We start from the raw sequence: 22,170 nt of genomic DNA on the forward strand, positions 1-22,170 counted from the left end.
GCTATTTAACATTTCCAAGAGTTGTCAATAAAATAGAAATCTACTTTCTCATAAAGATAAACTGTACATTTTCTAAGGGAATAAGCAATTAAGGACAACACAAATGTTGTATATTTGAACAGGATGTGTGCTCGGAGGGATGCAGCATCGTTGATAGATTGATATTTTAAACATTAGGGAGGCCATGTCTGGATAATGTGCGATCTCCAGCTGTGGGTAAGAAGTTACAAAGTTTCCTTGTTTTATAACGGTTAAGGATATAGAGAATGTCAAACTGGTTCAAAGTTACATTCAGCCTATGGATCTCATTTAACAGCCATTTCTTTATTTTTGACAATGCAATGATTATTAGCTAAGGTTAGAAAAAACTAAAAACAAACCTATTATTTAGTACACCTTTTATGTAGAATGAAATCAGATCAATCAGCCTTACAGAAAAACAGTATGCTTTAATATCAGATTAGATAAGTGAGTGCCTCATGAGAAGGCCTACAGTTTGTACAAAGGAGAAGTGAAATAACAGCCACATAACCGTTACTTCCATGCCTAAAGTGTGCAATACGTTTAAAATATTAGAAACATTTGAAATAAAGTAACTTTGCTTCAGTACTTTTGATTCGTACAGCAATAAATGTGTCAGTGAGAAGTGCACAATAATTGTATCAATAGTACGGATGCATTTGTCTCTATGACCTTTTAACCCCCAGCAGGGGGCAGTCAAGCTACATAAACATATTTATCTAAAGGTGGGAACTATCTTTAGTTCTAACATGTTGCTCCCTGTAAGTTTAACTACTGTAGATAAGAAGAACAACATTTAAAGTAATAGCAATGTCTCCCGATTGTCAAATCACTTTTCATACATAATCCTTAGAATAAGAGCTATGTCATTTCACCAGTGGTGTCATATATAATGTGCACACACAATGTAATCAATGAGCTCATGGCACAAAGCAAGAAACAACTGCCATCCTCTCAAAATAATAATAAAAAAAGAAGCAGCCGACTGCAGACTGCCACAGCTGTAGGCAGGGCTCAGACGGCATCGCTCTGAAAGACAAACACCAACATTTTTATTACATTGAAATGTAATAATGTAATCCATCATCGTTTACTAACCCCAATCCTCAAACTGTACTCAGTTGCATAATTGACTGGTTAATGAACAATTGGACTTGATTCCAAAAGTAGACGTAATCTGGAATTAATTGGATTAATTAGTGGATAGAATATGCATTAGGGTTTTCCCAGGAAAGGATGTTTTTTTTTAAATCCTGTCAAATACAATCCTCTTTTTTTTATGTTTTATATGATTGATTTATTCACACAGATTAACTCAACTGGACTCATCATGTGATACTGACCCCTCCACAGCAGTCCCCACACAGACATGCCAGCAGGCCGTTCACCACTTGCACAGCACACAGCGCCATCTGTATCAAACCCATGACCAGCAGCACGGAGAACAGGGAGAGATGCCAGGGCACCACGCCAGGCGGCTCCACACACTTCAACCAGATAGTGTTGTTTGACAGGTAGTCACTGGAGTGGGAAGGTGAAGAAGAGACAAAAGTTTTATTTAAAAGGTTTTAGGAGCTTTTGTTTTTGTTTTGCTGTGTGGTAAGAAATCAAATGCTACATTGGGGGAACGGTAAGCATCTTTGATGAAATAATGAATGAAAGAAGTTTGTCATCAGACTGACACTGGAACTGACCCTTTAACTCTCTTTGGATGATAAAATGATGTTCACTTTCTTTGATTCATTATTACCCACAAACGTTATGTTAAAGGAATAGTTTGCTTTAAGAAGAATGCTTGTCAAACAGCTTGACACTTAATACTGGCTGTGTGTCTGTGTACCCATTTGAGAAGGGTGTATCCCAAATCGATACTGTTTCGTTATATTTAACCACACATTGAGGTCCTTCGTTAATAGCCACAGCAGAAACTATAACTGAGTAACCAGCCCCTGCAACACCGACAGCTGCAAACAGTACGGAGCTCAGCATCTACACAGAGAGGGAAAGAGATAAGAGAAGTTACTCATATTTGCAATCAATACCGTTCTCGTTTCTAACTCGTGTTACTACAATGGAGTTTTTATTCTTTCACTGTGCAGATAACAGGCTGGGTGAGGGTCACCAACAGAGCATTGACAACACAGAGCTACTGGTGTGTGTGTGTGTGTGTGTGTGTGTGTGTGTGTGTGTGTGTGTGTGTGTGTGTGTGTGTGTGTGTGTGTGTGTGTGTGTGTGTGTGTGTGTGTGTGTGTGTGTGTGTGTGTGTGTGTGTGTGTGTGTGTGTGTGTGTGTGTGTGTGTGTGTGTGTGTGTGTGTGTAGGGGTGCTGCTTTCCACCTCTTCACATTTTTAAAGTATTGATCAGTCTGTACCGAAACAATGCCAGCTCTCTGTGATAAAGTCATGTGAAACTCCCATTAGACTAATTTATTGTTACTGTACTGGACATATATCACAATTACCTTACATCAATTTGTGTTCAATGTGTGTGTGTTAATGCTTTTTGGCATGTTAACATGTTTGGCATGCATTTTTGGCATCAGTAAATCATGGAGGGTGTGTGCATAGTGCAATTGGGTTTGTTTTATAAGTGATGAGACTTATGATGGTGAGAAGTTAAACAGCAGTGAAACATCTCCTCACCGCAAATCTCCGCCCGCAGCTTTCATTGCCACAGCAACCACAGCAATCATTGTTCTTCAGACCCAGAAAGACCAGAGCTGGGAAGATCATCTGTCACACACACACACACACACACACACACACACACACACACACACACACACACACACACACACACACACACACACACACACACACACACACACACACACACACACACACACACACACACACACACACACACACACACACACACACACACACACACATATAAAGATGTTTAGAAAATGCCCATCTGCAGGAGGAAATTAAACTGCTGAATGTCTCGCAATAAACATAGAGATATGAAATACTGTAAAAGTAGTTCCTAAACATATTAATGATGCGCCCACTATCAGCAGCATTATCAGATGTTTACAAAAATATGCCTTTAGAATAAGTTTAAATACACTTTCTTTCACATTTCCATAGTCACATAGTCTAGTAGCTTTAAATGGATGGATAGATTATTTAATAGCATTCCTATAATACTATTCTCATGTATTTTCTAATGTTTCTAATGTGAACCACTAGTGCAGTACATCCTTTATTTTTAAACTTACACAATGTGTTGATTTTCTGTTAATATTTTGATTAATTAATTTTTCTAAGGTACAAAATGTTATCCGTTCCTCAATTACAGTATTCTAAATGTGATGGCTTTCTTTTTGACTTGTATTATGTCTAACTGTATATATTGAGGTTATTGACTGTTAAACAGACAAACCGAACAATCTGGCGACTTTCAGAGCTAAAATATTATAAAGCGCATATTTCTTCTCTTTTCTGAAACATTATATAATACACAATTATCAATTATTCAAGGCACATTTAACTGCAATGAAAATAGTTTTTTGTTGATGCCCAAATACATTTCAATTATATTCTCTATAATCTATTTTCATGAGACTACACAGACATACTGACACTGTCAACAGAAGCCTCAAATATCACTCCAGTAGCAATAGAGTAAATATCAAAAACTACACACACATATCAGACTTCTGGAAGAATACAGATTTCAGAGCAGCAGCTGATATCATAGTGTACATCCTCTACTACACAATGCCAGATTCCCCCAGTTTTTACTCTCAGTGTTGTAACGTTAAACATACTCACCAGCACTCCAGATCCCAGAATGCCTCCAAAGTACCAGACTTGCTCTGTGATGTGTTCTTTCTCCACAGGTTTCCCCCCAGGGAAGAAGAGCAGGATGTTGCACAGCACACACACAATCACCAGAGGCATCAGACTGATTCCCAGACACTTGGAAAAGCTGCCTGAACACATTCTGATGCTTCAACCTCCTCTACTAGGGAAAACTACTTAAACTATCTCAATACTCCACCTAAACTGGCAGCTTTGTTTTAGACTCTTGTCCAGTCCTCAATAATAGTACTCCAGCAGCTGGCTGAATATTAGGCCTATACTTATCAGCAACTGCAGCTTCCACACACCTTCTAAGAGTATTTTCTAACACTTCGAAAGCTTAATTGGTTCGTCTGAAAGCTCTGTTCACTGCACTTGATATTTAAAAATGAGCTTTTCTGCCTGACCTGTCCTGTTTCTATTTGGCTGATGCTATGGTTGAGCCTTTATAGCCCACCCTTCCCTCACTGATTCACTTTTATAGCAGCTGTAATATGGCAGGATCACACACAAACTTGTACAAACACACATGCACGCAAACACACACACATTAATGCTGGGTAACACGCCTGTGTGTGTGTGTGTGTGCACACACACTGGCGAAGACACAGTGGTTAATGTTCTACCATGTGTTTGTTTACATGGAGACAGAGAATGAAGTGACAGACAGTTGGTCGATAAGCAGAGGCCTCAACGCTGATCTGCAGCTACCTCAGGTTAGTGAGTAACAAAACAAGACTTCAGAGTTTAGGACGCTCCTTTAATCAACTCTAGATAATTACTCATAATGTTTCACAATGTTACAGGTCAACAGATGTGAGTCAGATGTGTGAAACATATATGTTGAAACAATGTTCTGCATTTATCACAATACAACTTCAAAACTGCACCACCTTCCTAGTTATCACTTTTAATCACAGATATACTTAGTTTGGCTAAGCAAATTGGTCACATAGTTATCATCTGTAGACTTGAGTTAACATTGATTAAATAGAAAAACATCATAAAATCATTGATTTTGAATGTTTTTTAATTACATTTGCTCTTAGTGCTGTGAAAAGACAAACACACGCACCAAAATGAGTCATTAATCTGTGAACATTTGAACTAAATTGGTTTTAAACGAATCCTGCCTCTGCTTGCACTGACGATTATGATTTGTAATTTCATTTTTACGTTAAAAAGAAGAAAAGTGGGGTGTTGATGTTATAAAATAATACAAATCTCAGACAAATGGTTTGCCCTTGTGCCGTTGGAATTAAATAAAATGTCACATATATTTGTTAAAACTCTCTTAACAAACCTGAATTTAAACAACAGTTTGTAAATATGAGTAGGCTAGAGGTTAGTTTCGAATGGTTGCTATCCAAACTTTGTCCTGTTCTCTGAACTATGGGTGATCCCTCTTGAAGTGTTTTCTTTTTACCTGAAGATGAATGGGAATATCAGCCTAGAACAGGCTGCAAGATTGAGGTTTTAAAATTTGAATTAAACTAAAATACAGTTCCACATTATTTTCTGCTGAAACTTCAGCATCAATCGATGTATTCTGTCATCACGTTATTTGCTGCCGACCTAGTTGAGACAGACTCAATGGATGCCCGATTAACAGATCAGAAGCCGAAAGTTCGATGCGGTTTAATTTTGTTCAGTAATTGTGCCTTGTTGTTTTCAACAGTTGCTGTTTTTTAAAGCGCGATGGATACCGACTTGTCTTTCTGCTCTCGTCGGTCTCCTGTGGTGTGTTTACACGGCTGCGCGGCGTCCAGCCAGCCGATAGCCTCCAGTTTAGGACTCGGTGAGTGTAAAACAGTTGCCATGGAGATTTCAAAAATATCTGATGGCAAAATGACAAGCATGTTATTAAAAAATCTACTAATAACTTCGAAAAACTGAGAACAAAGCCTGGCATATTCCACAATGAATTTGCACCATCAAAAGCACAGTCCATAAAAGGCAGAAGTTAGTTAGTGCAGTGAGTTTTGAGCTAACTCAATGCTAGCAAACTAGCTACAAAAGCACAACAAGTGCTAAGAAGGAAAACTTGAGGATCAGAAACAGAACATTTTAGACCCTAATAAAGTGCATTATTGGAGTAAAACACTGTGACACTTTTTGAACAAGACATTTTCTCATTCTTCCAGACCACATAACTACTGTTTTTGATGCAATATCTTATAATCATTTAAATAACCATACAAATCTCCCTGATCTTAATATAACATTTTGAATTGGCTTGTTTTTCCAAACAACTCTATTCAGAGATTATAGCAACAAATCCTAATTTTAAAAGTTTGAAATTGAAGAATGTTTTGGCAGTTTAGCTCAAGACAATACAATGATGTGTCTAACTCTAAGGTTTCACCTCTAGCCAATACCATTAATGCAGTAATACATGCAACCTCTTATCTATGTTTTATTCACGATTTTAAAATAGATTCAAGACAGCCAATGGTTCTTGATAATACTCATAGTAAGGTAATACAGATTGGTTTAAAATTACAGCCCGGCATTCACAGGCAATACATTTTATATTCATATTGTAGCTTCCTCAGATGCACAGATGTTCATATAAAAGGCTCATTCTCTCTTTTCAGATGTTTAATCTTTCCATGTGCCTATGAGATTTAAGATACCAATTTAGATTCAAGCAATTTAATTTGTGCAGCTCACAAACACATTTTTGGAATGAAGGGTTACAAAGTTGGATGCATTGAAAACTTTGAAAATAGAACCCAAACTGTTTGCACTGATAACTAATCGTGTAACATTATTCACACAAAGGTTATGTGTTTGTGTCCAGACATCCTTAAGCGTGGTGGCAATGCAGCAGATGCTGCGGTTGCCATAGCAGCAGCACTGGCGGTAACAGAGCCATGCAGCACCGGACCTGGTGGAGATGCCTTCTGCTTGTTCTACAACGGAGAAACCGGAGAGATCACAGGAATTAACGGCAGGTGGAGAATCTTCTCTCTCCGCAGTTGTCTTTTCATATTACAGAGTGGTTAGCTGAGACTCTCTCTTTGTCCTTCTCAGTGGTCGTTTGCCCAGGGCGCAGACCTTGGACTTCCTGGAAGGACGTGGTTACACTGCGGGGGCTCCTCCTTCACCTTCTGATGCCCTGAATGTCACAGTACCAGGGGCCCCTGCATGCTGGTGCGATACCGTGCAGCTATTTGGAAGTCACAAGGTTTAACTGTGTGTGTGTATGTCTTCTTGTATCTATCTATCTATAACTATATGCAATACACAGGTGGCCAAAAGCCCATTAAATGTAATGCTTTTAGATTACATAAACAAGCTAAACCTAAACACTGCAAGTGTAACCACATTGACACACACCACCAACACATCTGGAAGTAAGATTCTTAGTAGGGCTGCATGATATATCGTGTTGTGACGATAATCGCAATATGCGCATGCGCGATATTCACATCGCGTGGACCTGCGATTAAAAAAAAATGTTTTTTGCGATATTAAGTAGGCAAATTAACTCAAACACGTCATGTTACAATTATTTTGCTGCTTGCTACAAAAGGAAAACTTGCGCAGCTCTCATGCCAGGGGTACTTGAGTGAGTGACAGGCATGTGGCGTTGGTGTTCGGATCAAGGGAGCACAGGTTCAAACCCCACTGCAGTCAGCATGTCGTTGTGTCCCTGGGTAAGACACTTCACCCCAAATTGCTCCTGTGGGGATTGCCCACAGTATTGAGTATGTAAGTCGCTCTGGATAAAAGCGTCTAACAAGTAACATGTAATGTAATGTGACATGCAGGCTCTGCATGTACAGCAAACCACCAATCACAATCAAATCTCCAAAGCAAACGGACCCGGTGATTAAAGGTAAAAACACTGAATAAAGTAGTTTCATGTGTTTCTCCAGGTCAGTTCGGCGCTGCTAACCGAGCTAGCTCAGCTTGTTGCTCTGATAACTTAAGATCCAGACGTCCGTGACTAAAATCCTTCATCCAGTTAAATATAGTTAAAAAAATACCAATTGTACAGCATTAAAGTTCAAGAAAGGATGGTTTGCGGGGAAAAAAACGGTCTTTTCTTCAATTCCTGTATGTTTTCATATCGCAATATATATTGCAAGGGAAAAAAATTGCAATGTCAGTTTTTTCCAATATCGTGCAGCCCTAATTCTTAGTGTGTTTCAGACAGTGGTGTTAAAGGTGAATCAATCTATCATTGAATGCTGTGGAATTTCCCTTTTCTTCAAACCCTGTTTTAGTAAAAACAGGATTACCTTGGCCATCTAGGGAAGGGTTTCTATATTATCCACCAAATGTGGGCAAGATTTTAGGAACACAGTGTGAGTTTCACTTCACTAACAAAACAGCTCTGCCTGCTCAGATTTAAAGAAGGGTATCAGACAAATGTGTGCAACTCGATTTTGACAGAATAACAACTGGTGACTTCTAGAATTGTGTGAGTAATATTCTGTTTTTAGACTTCTCTGTTTCAGTGTGTGTAGTCTGTATAAAAGCTCTGTAGTTGATCTGACTGAAATTGGGATTTTAAATCTCAAAACCGCTACAGTATCTGTCAGGCAGAAACTTGGGACAAGTAATTTGACTGAAACCTTAAAACTGAACTAACTGACTGCTAGGGTTAAACTTTGATTTAAACAATACTAAGAGCTTTATTGAGTAGGTTTAACTGTATTAAGGGTTAAACTCATAACTTTATAACTTAGGGTTTAATGTAATTGGAAAACCAATGTGACACTGAAAATACAATAACCACTCAGGAGGGAGCCAGTCTAGATTTCCTTTTGAGGGCCACCAGCTGCAGAGAGTTAACTAATTAAAGGGGCGTGGCCCCACAGCTGTGAGAACTCAGCAATCAGGTGTCCATTTTAGGCAGCACTTTCCTGGAGCGTCAGACAGACGAAGACATTAGAGTCCTGTTGGAGTCTCTAAGACTGACAAAGACATTAGAGTCCTGTTGGAGTCACGAGGGAGGCAAAGAGGAGGCAAATCCTACTTTGATTGAGCTAAGTATCTCTAGTATTTTATTTTATTTGTTTTTTAGCCCCTCGTGGTATAATCATGTGTATTTTCTCCATTCCTGTTTATGTGTCTCCCCGCAATTATCACTGGCCCCGTGTATCTCCTAATCGATATAACCGGCCTGCTCTCGTCTATCCCACATGCTCCACTGAGATCCAACATCTCGTTTCAGGGGGCCTGTGGAACTGCCAGTCAGCTGTTCCTAAGGCTGACTTCATTTCTGGCTACGCTTCCCTGCAGTCTCTGGATTTCCTTGCTCTCACAGAGACCTGGATTACTCCATCCAACACATCCACCCCAGCAGCTCTCTCCACAGCATATTCCTTCTCCCATACACCCAGACCCTCTGGCAGAGGAGGTGGCACTGGTCTCCTGCTCTCTCCCAACTGGAGCTTTTCCCTCTTCAAGCTACCTAACTTCACTCCTTCCACCTTTTGAATTTCATGCCGTCACAGTAACCCATCCTATACAATTAACCATTGTTGTTCTCTACCGTCCACCAGGCGCCTTGGGGGACTTCTTGGAGGAATTAGATAATCTCCTCTCACACATCCCTGAAACTGGCCCTCCCGCTGTACTTCTCGGAGACTTCAACCTCCAGACAGGGAAAATAGACAAACTAACATCTCTTTTAACCGCCTTTGATTTCTCACTGTCTCCATCCCAACCAACTCATAACGCTGGCAATGTCCTTGATCTCATATTCTCAAGGAACTGCACTACTTCTAACCTTACTGTAAACCCGCTTCACACATCTGATCACTTCTTCATTTCATTCTCTCTACCCCTTTCCAAACATAACGAACTAATCTCTTCTCATCCTGCACCTGTCCGCCGCAACCTTCGATCCCTCTCCCCCTCTCCCCCTCTACCTTTGCCTCATCGGTGCTCTCAGCCCTCTCTTCCTCTGACTCGTTCCAACTCCTGCTTCCAAACTCTGCTGCAGAAACTCTCCTCTCTACTCTCTCATCCTCTCTGGACTCTCTCTGTCCTCTCACATCTCGGCAGGCTCGTCAGTCCCCTCTGGCTCCCTGGCTGAATGACGCACTGCGTGCTAAAAGAACCATGCTTCGGGCAGCAGAGCGGAAATGGTGGAAATCCAAACACCATGATGACCTCCTAACCTATCAGGCTCTCCTCTCCTCTTTCTCTGCTTCCATCTCTCAGGCAAAAAGCATTTTCTTTCAAGATAAAATCCAATCTTCCTATTCCAATCCAAAAAAACTATTTTCCATCTTCTCCACCCTCTTGGACCCCCCCAAAGCCCCTTCCCCCTCCTCCCTTCTGTCAAGTGACTTTGTTAACCACTTTGAAAAAAGGTTGATGATATTCGCTCTTCTTTTTCTGACTCACCTTTACTCACCGCTGGGTCACCAGAACCTCCTTTCACCCACACACTAACCTCCTTCTCCCGTCTCTCTCCAAGTGAGGTTCTTACCCTCATTACCTCTACCCGTCCAACCACCTGTCCTCTGGACCCTATCCCTTCAAACCTCCCTCAGACTATCGCTCCTGATATTCTACTGTTTCTCAACTATTTCATCAACACTTCTCTAACTTCTGGTCACTTTCCAAACAGTCTCAAGGAGGCAAGAGTAAACCCTCTCCTAAAGAAACCCATTCTCAACCCATCTGATGTTATAAACTACAAGCCTGTCTCTCTCCTCCCGTTCCTGTCTAAAACACTTGAACGCGCTGTCTTTAAACAACTCTCATGTTATCTCCATCAGAACAACCTTCTGGATCCGCACCAGTCTGGTTTCAAGGCAGGTCACTCAACAGAAACTGCCCTCCTTGCTGTCACTGAGGAACTGCACACTGCTAAAGCAGCCTCCCTCTCCTCTGTCATCATCCTTTTGGACCTGTCTGCTGCATTCGACACGGTGAACCATCAGATCCTCCTTCGCACTCTCCAAGAACTTGGAGTTTCAGGCTCTGCACTTTCCCTCCTCACCTCATACCTCAAAGACCGCACCTACAGGGTAACTTGGAGAGGGTCCGAGTCCGACCCTTGTCAATTAACTACAGGGGTCCCTCAGGGCTCTGTTCTTGGTCCCCTCCTCTTCTCCTTGTACACAAACTCGCTTGGATCAGTCATTAGCCCGCATGGTTTTTCATAGCACTGCTACGCTGACGACACCCAATTTAATTCTGTCCTTTCCCCGCTCTGAGACCCAGGTCGTCACACGCATCTCTGCTTGTCTAGCTGACATCTCTCAGTGGATGTCTGCTCATCACCTCAAGCTCAACCTTGACAAGACTGAACTGTTTTTCCTTCCGGGAAAAGATTGTCCCACTCTTGACCTAACAATCAACATCGGCACCTCGATTGTTTTCCCGACTCAGACTGCAAGGAATCTAGGTGTGACCCTAGATAACAAACTGTCCTTCACTGCAAACATAGCTGCTACAACCCGCTGCTGCAGATACACCCTTTACAACATCAGGAGAATACGTCCCCAGCTGACCCAGAAAGCGACGCAGGTTCTGGTCCAGGCTTTCATCATCTCTCGCCTAGATTACTACAACTCCCTCCTGGCTGGTCTACCTGCATGTGCCATCAGACCTCTGCAGCTCATCCAGAATGCAGCGGCTCGTTTGGTCTTCAACCTTCCTAAATTCTCCCACACCACGCCGCTCCTCCGCTCCCTTCACTGGCTTCCAGTAACTGCTAGAATCCACTTCAAGACAATGGTACTTGCGTACCATGCTGCGAATGGATCTGGCCCTTCCTACATCCAGGACATGGTTAAACCGTACACCCCAGCCCGTGCACTCCGCTCTGCATCAGCCAAACAGCTCGCTGCACCCGCACTGCGAGGGGGACCCAAGTTTCCATCAGCAAAAACACGTGGGTTTGCTATCCTGGCTCCAAAATGGTGGAATGATCTCCCCATTGACATCAGGACAGCAGAAAGCTTACACATCTTCCGGCGCAGACTGAAAACTCATCTCTTTCGACTCCACTTGGAGCGATAGAACTATTAACAAAGCACCTACAGTGGGGCAAAAAAGTATTTAGTCAGCCACCAATTGTGCAAGTTCTCCCACTTAAAAAGATGAGAGGCCTGTAATTTTCATCCTAGGTATACCTCAACTATGAGACAAAATGAGAAGAAAAAAAAAATCACATTGTCAGATTTTTAAAGAATTTATTTGCAAATTATGGTGGAAAATAAGTATTTGGTCACCTACAAACAAACAAGATTTCTGGCTCTCACAGACCTGTAACTTCTTCTTTAAGAGCCTCCTCTGTCCTCCACTTGTTAACTGTATTAATGGCACCTGTTTGAACTCGTTATCAGTATAAAAGACACCTGTCCACAACCTCAAACAGTCACACTCCAAACTCCACTATGGCCAAGACCAAAGAGCTGTCAAAGGACACCAGAAACAAAATTGTAGACCTGCACCAGGCTGGGAAGACTGAATCTGCAATAGGTAAGCAGCTTGGTGTGAAGAAATCAACTGTGGGAGCAATTATTAGAAAATGGAAGACATACAAGACCACTGATAATCTCCCTTGATCTGGGGCTCCACGCAAGATCTCACCCTGTGGGGTCAAAATGATCACAAGAACGGTGAGCAAAAATCCCAGAACCACACGGGGGGACCTAGTCAATGACCTGCAGAGAGCTGGGACCAAAGTAACAAAGGCTTTTTTCTGCAAAGGGACCAGGACGACTGATCCGTATAAAGGAAAGAATGAATGGGGCCATGTATTGTGAGATTTTGAGTGACAACCTCCTTCCATCAGCAAGGGCATTGAAGATGAACCGTGGCTGGGTCTTTCAGCATGACAATGATCCCAAACACACCGCCCGGGCAACAAAGGAGTGGCTTCGTAAGAAGCATTTCAAGGTCCTGGAGTGGCCTAGCCAGTCTCCAGATCTCAACCCCATAGAAAATCTTTGGAGGGAGTTGAAATTCTGTGTTGCCCAGCGACAGCCCCAAAACATCACTGCTCTAGAGGAGATCTGCATGGAGGAATGGGCCAAAATACCAGCAACAGTGTGTGAAAACCTTGTGAAGACTTACAGAAAACGTTTGACCTCTGTCATTGCCAACAAAGGGTATATAACAAAGTATTGAGATTAACTTTTGTTATTGACCAAATACTTATTCTCCACCATGATTTGCAAATAAATTCTTTAAAAATCAGACAATGTGATTTTCTGGATCTTTTTTTTTTTTTTTTCTTTCTTCTCATTTTGTCTCTCATAGTTGAGGTACACATAGGATGAAAATGACAGGCCTCTCATCTTTTTAAGCGGGAGAACTTGCACAATTGGTGGCTGACTAAATACTTTTTTGCCCCACTGTATATACTAATAAAGGACTGGCTTATCTAAAGCCAGTTGAGTAGCACTTGAAATGTTTTGGCTCTATGAAACCTGATGTACTTATATGATTCGGTTTTCTTCAAGTTTTTACTTTGTTGGTCGAACGCACTTATTGTAAGTCGTTTTGGATAAAAGTGTCAGCTAAATGCAATGTAATGTAATGTAACATATACAAAATGTTTACTACTGTGCAGTTTGTGGCCCCAGCATGTGTTTTGGAAAACTTTACATGTTGTTAGCTAAAATAGAACAGCTCAACCCGAGTAGTTAATAGCCCTACATTATAAAGTAACCAGTGAAATATCCTCTTATTCGCAATGATGATTCTAATTATTAAATGTTTTTTTTTCCCGACTGGAAAACCTTTAAAGGAAGTGACAAGTTTCTAGTCTCCACATATTTCTTGTGAACACAATGACTCACACTTCCTGCTCAGTGAGGTTTACTGTGATAATAAGCGCGTGTTTCCTCTCCCCATTTCCCTAGCTGTCCTTGCACGAGGTGCTGAGCGGAGCATCAGAGCTTGCAGATGTGGGGTTTCCTGTTCCCGAGGTAACAGCTCACCACTGGGCGAAATGGGTGGCTGCTCTGAGAGATGATGGAAAGGAACTAGGTGGAGACCTGCTAATTGATGGTCATGCTCCTAAATGTGGTCAAGTATTCAGAAACCCTAACCTGGCCCAGACCCTGAAGGTAAGTCTTTAAACTAAAACAAGCAAAAAACACATGTTAAGGGTCATATGAGGAGCATTAAAGGTCCCATATTATACTGTTTTTCATCAATATATTATAGGTCTCAGATATATACAAACGTGTCTCTGAAGTGTTTGGCTCCAAATACCAAACAGATCATGCATTGTAGCATCCCATAAACCTCTCTGTTTCAGCCATGTTTCAAAAGTGCTGATTCTGTGTCTTTTACTTTGGATAAAAATAAGGAGCCACTCCCCACGCCCCTCTGAGAGATATTTGGTTAAAAAGAACACAATGGTGCTCTAGGAGGAGATTCAGGTGATAAGGTGTGTGTGTGTGTGTGTGTGTGGGGGGGGGGGGTTACCTTGGTTGGTGATTGGCTAATGGTTACACAATCCAACATATCGTTATGACATCAAGTGGCCAAAATCTGATCACCTCATTTTCAGACAGGTTTTTATATAAATGGATCAGGACAAAAAGAGAGAGAATCTTTTTTCCTGAAACTTTCAGAATCTCTTTACACAGAGGGGACACATGTTTATGTATAACAGACTTGGAAAAGTGGACTTTGCATAATAGGTCCCCTTTAAGCATTTTTCCGAACAATGTAAAGCCCCAGAGAAACCGCAGTTTTTCTTGTCTTTCAGGAAGATGAAGGAAGGGAGTAATACAGGGATGGGCATACTGTAGTAGGAAACACATTAAATGAAGCATATAAAGAATATAAAAAGAGCGAGCCTTTATACCCGGCCAACAACAGAAACATTCACCATTTGAATACAATAATTTCCAGTATATCCAAGTTACAGTTCAAAGACATCCCAATTTCAAAGTCAATTTTTTTTATTTGTCTTATTACCTGCAAGCTAATAACATTTTTATTTGAAGGAGGTTAGCATGTTGACATTAGCATTTAGCTCAGGAGCTTTTTATTATAAATGTTTACCTTTTTGTGTATGGTTTTTAATAAATGCTTTAGTCAGCTAGAGTGAAATGCCATTTATATATAAAAAGTAATTCAAAATATATATATTTTCCTTTTATATTTAAAGATATATTAAAATTAAATGAAATTAATCCTGAAATATAATTTGATATTTATTTATACTGAAATGCTTTAGAATATTATTTTAAACATAAATTAGATGTTTTGATGTAACATAACTCTTCTTTTAATCAAAGGCATTTTGTTTCAAAACCTTTTCTCTATCCTGCCCCTTATGTGAATGTGCGAACATAGTTGCATGGGTGTGTGCAGACTAAGTAACATTCATAAAGAGAGGTTCAATCTGTAGTTTCCTGTCAGTTTCCCTACATAACTATGTCTGACGCCCACCATTTGGGTGCGTGATGGTCCGCTCGTGTGTCACTATAAAAGCATGCGCTGATCGATGCTCGTCTTTATTACTACATTAAACACTCACTCTTTAGTAATTCAATAAAGCAGGAACAATGCCAAGCCATGATAACCCCTGCACTCCCTCACACTCCCAGACCTCAGGAAAATGAAACAATAGGAGTGACCTCAGCTTCATTGATCGAGGGTTTCCATGGCATCATAACGGTCATTCCTCAGCAATGACGGGGTGTGTCTTTTTTGTGCTGAAAGCTCACACACACATCATCCTGTTCATTTGCTATCATGGATTGGACTTTTAGAGATAAACAATAGTGGGCACGTAACCCGTATATATTTCAAACTCTATACATGCTGCATTACATCATATTTTAACGTTTGTGTTTTATACAGTTTTATTTCATGTGGCTGGATTGAAAAGTTGACTGAATTCATCAACAGGAGCTGGGAGAGCATGGCAAACCAGCTTTTTACCAGGGCAGAGTGGCCCAAGCCATCGTCGATATCATAATCCAAAATGGAGGAGCCATGACACTGGAGGATCTCAGCAGCCATGACAGTGAGGTCGTCACCCCTATTAGCACAGAATACAAGGTGATTTCCGCAACAACTTTTCTGTCTTTTCTTTGACTTCTTGGTCAGCAGCATGAATGACTCAATTGTGTGTTCAGGGTGTGCGTCTGTGGGAGCCTCCTCCTAACAGTCAGGGATTGGCTGCCCTGCTGCTACTCAACATCCTGGACAACTTCCCGCTCAAAGGTATATCCTGGCATGCTGACCTGCCATCAATTACTGCCTTATACAAGAGAATCTCAAATATAGATATTATTCTTGTAACATTGGTGATCAAAATGGCGTTTGGCAGTGTTTACTGATGATTTATCTGCTGAAATCAGAATGACCTAGATTTCCAATTCTCTACCATTCTCAAGCGCTAAAGAAAGGGCATCGTCCTGATTTGCCAAGATGGAAAATTCACCAAGTAGCTCTCAATACTTAATTATGAGCCAATCCTCACACCCAAATATTGATGATCTGCCCCCCTCACTTCGTGAAAACAATTAAGCATAGGCATGCTCACATTATTACTCATAATAGTCTTGTTTTTATTTGTCTTGGATAGGATGTCCTGCTCTTTATATTCCCCCCCCTACAGTACACATTACAATGGAGGAGGTTGTGACTCCATTGATTTGATTCAAAACATTAAATAACGCTGCAACAAACAATGATCCATTTCAGTGAACTTTTCACAGTCCATGGATTATTTAAAGCTCTTGAGATATTCGCCCTGGTTCACCCGACAAATAGCCAGTGGGATTTTTCTATTGGATTTTGGACTATTGCAAAAAATAAGCTCTGTGGAAAACAAATATATATGCACTACTTTTTGTTCAGTAAGATACTCTTCACAAAAAAAACGCCTTTAATGCTATTGGAAGCCTAATTGCAATAGCTAGCAAAAGCAAGCTTATGTTAGACTACAGTTAATATTAAACAACGGTTGCATGACCTAAACATCACCACCACTTGGATAATTGTGCTAAATAACATTGCTAACAGGCTTAAAGAAAAAAGCTTTAGCTTCTTTGACAAGTTTGTACAGATAGTTGATTGGATGGTTGTTGAAGGTTGCCACACTGTTGATGTTAAAACTACCACAATGTCCAATATACATTTATCTGAAGTTGCTATGACATTTTATTTACTTCTTAAAGAGGATAAAACTAAAAGTCACACAAAAAATAAGTGTCTCTTGATGATATCGTTCGATATACACTCATCTGTATGTGTGTAGCTGCAGGCCACAACAGCTCTGACTACATCCATGTACTGGTGGAGGCTGTGCGCTTGGCACAAACAGATGCGGTGCGTTACCTGGGCGACCCTGACCATGTGACCATCCCTTTGGAAATGTTGCTGGACAAGAGCTACAGCCACCAGCGAGCACAGCGCATACGCATGGACAGGTGTGTGTAAGTGTGTCTGTCTGTTAGTACCAGTGTGTACCAGTCGTTCTCTGTTGACTTTAGATAGGACTGTAGACTTTTACTCCCCCGACCTTAACGTCCATCCCTTCATACCTTGGTCTCTCCTCCACTGGTGTGTGTGTGTGTGTGTGTGTGTGTGTGTGTGTGTGTGTGTGTGTGTGTGTGTGTGTGTGTGTGTGTGTGTGTGTGTGTGTGTGTGTGTGTGTGTGTGTGTGTGTGTGTGTGTGTGTGTGTGTGTGTGTGTGTGTGTGTGTGTGTGTGTGTGTGTGTGTGTGTGTGTGTGTGTGTGTGTGTGTGTGTGTGTGTGTGTGTGTGTGTGTGTGTGTGTGTGTGTGTGTGTGTGTGTGTGTGTGTGTGTGTGTGTGTGTGTGTGTGTGTGTGTGTGATTTTTTGGCAACACAATATATTTACTTGGTAGTATCGTAGACTTTGAACCTTTGGCCTTCATCAGTTCTAAAACAAGTAGACAAACACACTTAAAATGTCTTGAATAACATAATGATATCTTTACACAAACACATACATATTATTTGCTGTGTACAAATACATATCCCAATCATACACGTTGCATAGGTTTAGTATCTCCCCAAGTCAACCATAATCATTTGAATAAAGCTTAAAATAAATGTGTATCATTACCTGATTACCGCGCAACTATGTTTACATGTATATTATAAAACAGCTTACCGGTAGAAATCAAGGAAAGGCAGTAAATAAGAGATCATATTCACATGCACTGCAATAACCTGTAAAACCTGTGTTTACATGCTGACAGTCAGATTATTAAGTAAACTCCCTATGACATTTTTAAACCAAGACTGGCTTATGGTAAGTGCTTTATGGCGCCTGATGCTGAAGAGTATTTTGTGTCCTGGTCTTAAAATTAGGAATGACATGCTCTGATAAGACAGGTAGTGATAAAGCACACAATTATTTAGTTTTTAACTTATAACTTGTGCAGTATACCAAACATACAATTTATTTCAATTTTCAATACAATTATTTACCTTTCAGTGACTTTATAAAAAGGGTTTCTATAAAGCAGTTTTTGCTGCATGCTTATTACAAAAAAGATGCCTACAGTTAGATGGCCGGATTGAAATCACCCTGATGCGTTAATGCTACTTTTTAACAGTTGGTGTCGGCAGATGAAAACAGCAGGAACATGATTAATCTATGCATGTTTTTAATTGTGTGTATTTTTCTGCAGGGTCATGGAAGAGGTGGAGCCCGGCTTGATGACAGGAAGTGACACAGTCTATTTTTGTGTGATCGACAGCCAGGGCAACGCTTGTTCATTTGTCAACAGCACATACATGGGCTTTGGCAGTGGGCTGGTCCCTACGGATTGTGGATTCTCACTACAGGTGACTACAGGTCAAATAGAAGTGTCTTTACTCCTCAATGACAGTAACCAAATATATTTAAGTTGTGGACAAAACAAGACATGTAAGGACATTTTTAGACCATGAAAAACACAAGGAATGAAACAAGATGCATTTTAAAAACATTATGAGCCCATTATCACATGGTATTGTAACATTGTCTAGTCTTATAGACCAAACCTATATGGAGACACATTGCTGTAGTCAAGTAATATGTAACAAATGTAATATCCATGGAACACAGAGAAGTAGAATTCATAGTTTGCTTTTAAGAATCACCCTTAAACCTTAAAACTAGTTGAGGAACTAGAAAAAATTGATGTGTGTCATTAAATGAGATTTCTACGTTATTGCCCACAGAACCGGGGTGCCAGCTTTTCTCTGCGTCGTGACCATGTCAACTGTGTCGCTGGAGGGAAGCGGCCGTTTCACACTATAATACCTGCACTTCTCACTGACTCTGCAACCACATCAGAAAAACCAGTCCTTCTTGCTGCGCTGGGGGTGATGGGCGCTTTGATGCAACCGCAAGGACACGTCCAAGTATGATTTAGAATAGACTGGGCTGAATAATGAAATGCAGAACAATATCTATCAGATCAAGTATGGGAAATATGTCCCTGAAACGTTTGTTTTTAATCATTTACTTTTTATTTGACTGCAAAAGTTGCTATTGATTATTTTTTAGTCACAATAGCTCAGAAAGTGAGAAATCCAAATTTGAGACACTTATGACAAAATCATAATAACCTGAACGTTATAAACAAGTTGAATGTGTTTATGAGTTATGATATGATATTCCTCTTCTGTGTTCAGGTGTTGCTAAACATGTTGGAGTTTGGGATGAATCCTCAACAGGCTCTAGACGCACCAAGAGTCTATGTACAATATGACCACACAAGTAAGTACTGTATACATATGCGAGTCATTGACATGTTGTGAAAGAAGTCAGTCAGTGTATTCTATGCCTATGTAAAGCCTCATATTCAGGTTACATTTTCTGTGTGTAGCTGAGCAGTGGTCTGTTAATCTGGAGGAGGGCGTCGGCCAGGAGGTAGCTGAGGAGCTGAGAAGAAGGGGCCAAAAAGTCAACTGGCCAATCACAGGTAACCTTTATGTTATGTCACTGCTTCAGAAAGTACAAAATACCCATTTTATTCATAAAACCCATCATTCATAAAACACCAATGAAAAATAACGGGCAAAAAATACCTTTACAAGGAGTAAAGATGACTCAAAAATGTAATGTATATGCACATGCATCATGTTGCAGACAGGATTTGTTTGTTCCTTATTTCCTCTTACCCTGGAATCATCCTAGCTGGTTTAGCTTTTACTCTATGCCTTTTTTTTTTTTTAATGGCGTGTAGATGGTATGCTTGTTATTACCATTCGATTTTGATCCCCCTACTATCAGCTACCTTTTTAGTTCTGGAAGATCAGCACCCCTCAATTAAACTAAAAGTCAAATACTGGGATATTTTGGTGTCACAGTGCATACTTGTGATAGATAAACAGATAACAAATGAAACATCAACATTGGCTCATCACATTTTATCTTTTCATTCTAACACACAGGCCACAAACGGTCTCAGTTTGGGCGGGGACAGATCATCACAGTGGGGGATTGGTGGAACCCATCTGTCAATCAAGCTGATCCTCCATCCAGGGTGCTGTGGGCGGGATCTGACCCCAGAGCAGACGGATGTGCTATGGGATACTAAACAGAAGTGACCTTCTCTACTCTGCTCTGTTTATGTAATATTTAGATACATTGATCACGAAGCTTTCTGAAGGCAAATCCCTACATGAGAAATGTAGAACAGTAGTTTTAAACATCTTGCCGTAAAATCATCCACAGAAATCTAAAAACTCTTTTCCAACTCAGGTTTATGACATTGTCATAGCACAGCGTCATAGCACAACACATTACAGCTTCATGAATTAGATTATAATTACATCTATGGTTCATTTATGAGCTGATGCACTATTACTACTGAAATATAGATAACCACATTGGAAAACAAGTCTTTGTGTAACATATCAGAGATGTCTTTCCTTAACCCTGCCCTTTTTTTTCAATAGATAATTACAAATATTAATGATGGGACGGAGTGGCGAACTACAGTTCGAAACCCGCCGCCACTGCGCCAGGCCGGTGTGTCCTTGGGCAAGACACTTCACCCGAATTTGCTCCTGTGGGTACTGTCCACAGTACATGACCGTTACATGCATGATATGTGTGTAATGTGTACTTGATGACTTCGAGGTGTGAAGATGGTCGGAGTGGCGCAGACTGACCGTTACATGTATGATACAGTATGTGTGTAATGTGCATTTGTAAAGCGCTTTGAGAATCTGGAAAAGCGCTATATTAAATGTAAGGAATTATTATTGTTAATTTTTAAATAAAAGACAATGATCATTTTACGTCACCAATAAATGACAGTTCCATCTTTTTTCTGTAGGTGACATTTAATAAAACCTATTGAGTGGAGGAAGTGTACAAATCTGACGTGAACCAAGTTAATCAGTGTTATGTCCTTTTTCATATTGTTCCACACTTAAAGTGAAGCATATGTACTGATTTAACAGTATGTATTTCAAATGATGCTGGATCTAAACAAATGCCGAATAAATGTAATTTATTTCTAAGTGATGCTAAGTTTATTAGACAGTTCAAGAACTAAACAGGTGTTGTTCTTTTACATTTGCAAGGCCTTAAAAAACTATTTATATTTATATTTATTTGAGTAATTTATCTTTTTTCCAATGTTTTGTCTCTCTCTTTGTTATAGTTTATTTATTCTCCTCACGATTAGAGAATGCCTTTGGCTAAAAATGATGTGTGAAAATAAAATTTGGTTTGCCAGCTCAAACCATAAAAAGCACAAAAGATATCTCGCTGTTTATTATGCCGATAACTGGTAAATTAGCTGAGGCTTTTCCAACTCAACAAGTGTTGTTGATGATTACACTGTCAACCTTCAGGACATGAGTTCATGATATGGTACTTGGCTTCTGATGCTTCTATATATCATGTTTTTAAGGCTAAATGAAGCGTGTGTTTTGCCCTTGTGTATGTTTAAGCTTTATGATTTAGTGAATGTTTAAGCTGTCAGGAAACGCCCCCTGTAACCCATCTAATTACCAAGCAGACAGGACAAATACAGAGACAGAAACACAGGATATTACAAAAGATGCAGTTGTAGGGGTCATAAGAACATATAAAACAGCTTGCAAACCACTTGTTCTCTGCAGCAGGCAGCTCAAATATGATTGCACTTCAACACTAATCTCTTAAAGTAGAATCTTAATGTCGGACTTTGTTTCACTGTTGATCTCCTTACAACTCCAAACTGCACCTGGTACCAACTGTTTACACCTATAAAGAGCCATGTGTTCAGTCGCTCAAACACACGTGTTATTCTTAATCTGTCTTAATTAACACTGGTTGAAGCAGCTCGTTAGTGGCCGGTCTGAGTTTACAGCGCCATTTATCTGGATGTGGGACATTCCAGCTGGATTTTGAAGCCGCTCACAACATGCTGG

The 22,170-nt window shown here is 40.4% G+C and overlaps 2 protein-coding genes across 8 annotated transcripts; one reads left to right on the forward strand and one right to left on the reverse strand.

Annotated features, from left to right (window-relative positions):
* Positions 1-429: 429 nt before the first annotated feature.
* tm4sf4 (transmembrane 4 L six family member 4) lies at positions 430-4,275 on the reverse strand. Its single transcript, XM_079688482.1, has 5 exons — positions 3,801-4,275; positions 2,664-2,753; positions 1,862-2,010; positions 1,365-1,542; positions 430-1,050 (listed from the first exon to the last, which is right to left on the reverse strand). The coding sequence occupies exons 1-5, from the start codon at positions 3,969-3,971 to the stop codon at positions 1,036-1,038; spliced, it is 603 nt and encodes a 200-aa protein (XP_079544608.1). The 5' UTR covers positions 3,972-4,275; the 3' UTR covers positions 430-1,035.
* A 143-nt stretch (positions 4,276-4,418) lies between these two features.
* Positions 4,419-21,879, forward strand: LOC307043676 (glutathione hydrolase-like YwrD proenzyme). Of its 7 annotated transcripts, none has more exons than XM_079688344.1 (13): positions 4,419-4,546; positions 5,509-5,628; positions 6,634-6,787; positions 6,867-7,020; positions 13,676-13,882; positions 15,684-15,836; positions 15,914-16,001; positions 17,041-17,218; positions 18,444-18,600; positions 18,979-19,161; positions 19,435-19,519; positions 19,629-19,724; positions 20,197-21,810. In XM_079688344.1, exons 2-13 carry the CDS (start codon positions 5,529-5,531, stop codon positions 20,340-20,342), a joined length of 1,701 nt encoding a protein of 566 aa, XP_079544470.1. In that variant the 5' UTR covers positions 4,419-4,546; positions 5,509-5,528; the 3' UTR covers positions 20,343-21,810. The 7 variants fall into 7 exon arrangements, with proteins under 7 accessions (XP_079544470.1, XP_079544474.1, XP_079544472.1 ...); XM_079688346.1 differs by lacking the exon at positions 4,419-4,546 and having other exon boundaries at positions 5,409-5,628; positions 20,197-20,348; positions 20,704-21,875; XM_079688345.1 differs by lacking the exon at positions 4,419-4,546 and having other exon boundaries at positions 5,409-5,628; positions 20,197-20,376; positions 20,704-21,874.
* Positions 21,880-22,170: the final 291 nt, after the last annotated feature.

Source organism: Notothenia rossii (genome assembly GCF_949606895.1).
Source record: "Notothenia rossii genome assembly, chromosome: 1".
In the NCBI taxonomy this organism is placed as follows: Eukaryota; Metazoa; Chordata; class Actinopteri; order Perciformes; family Nototheniidae; genus Notothenia; species Notothenia rossii.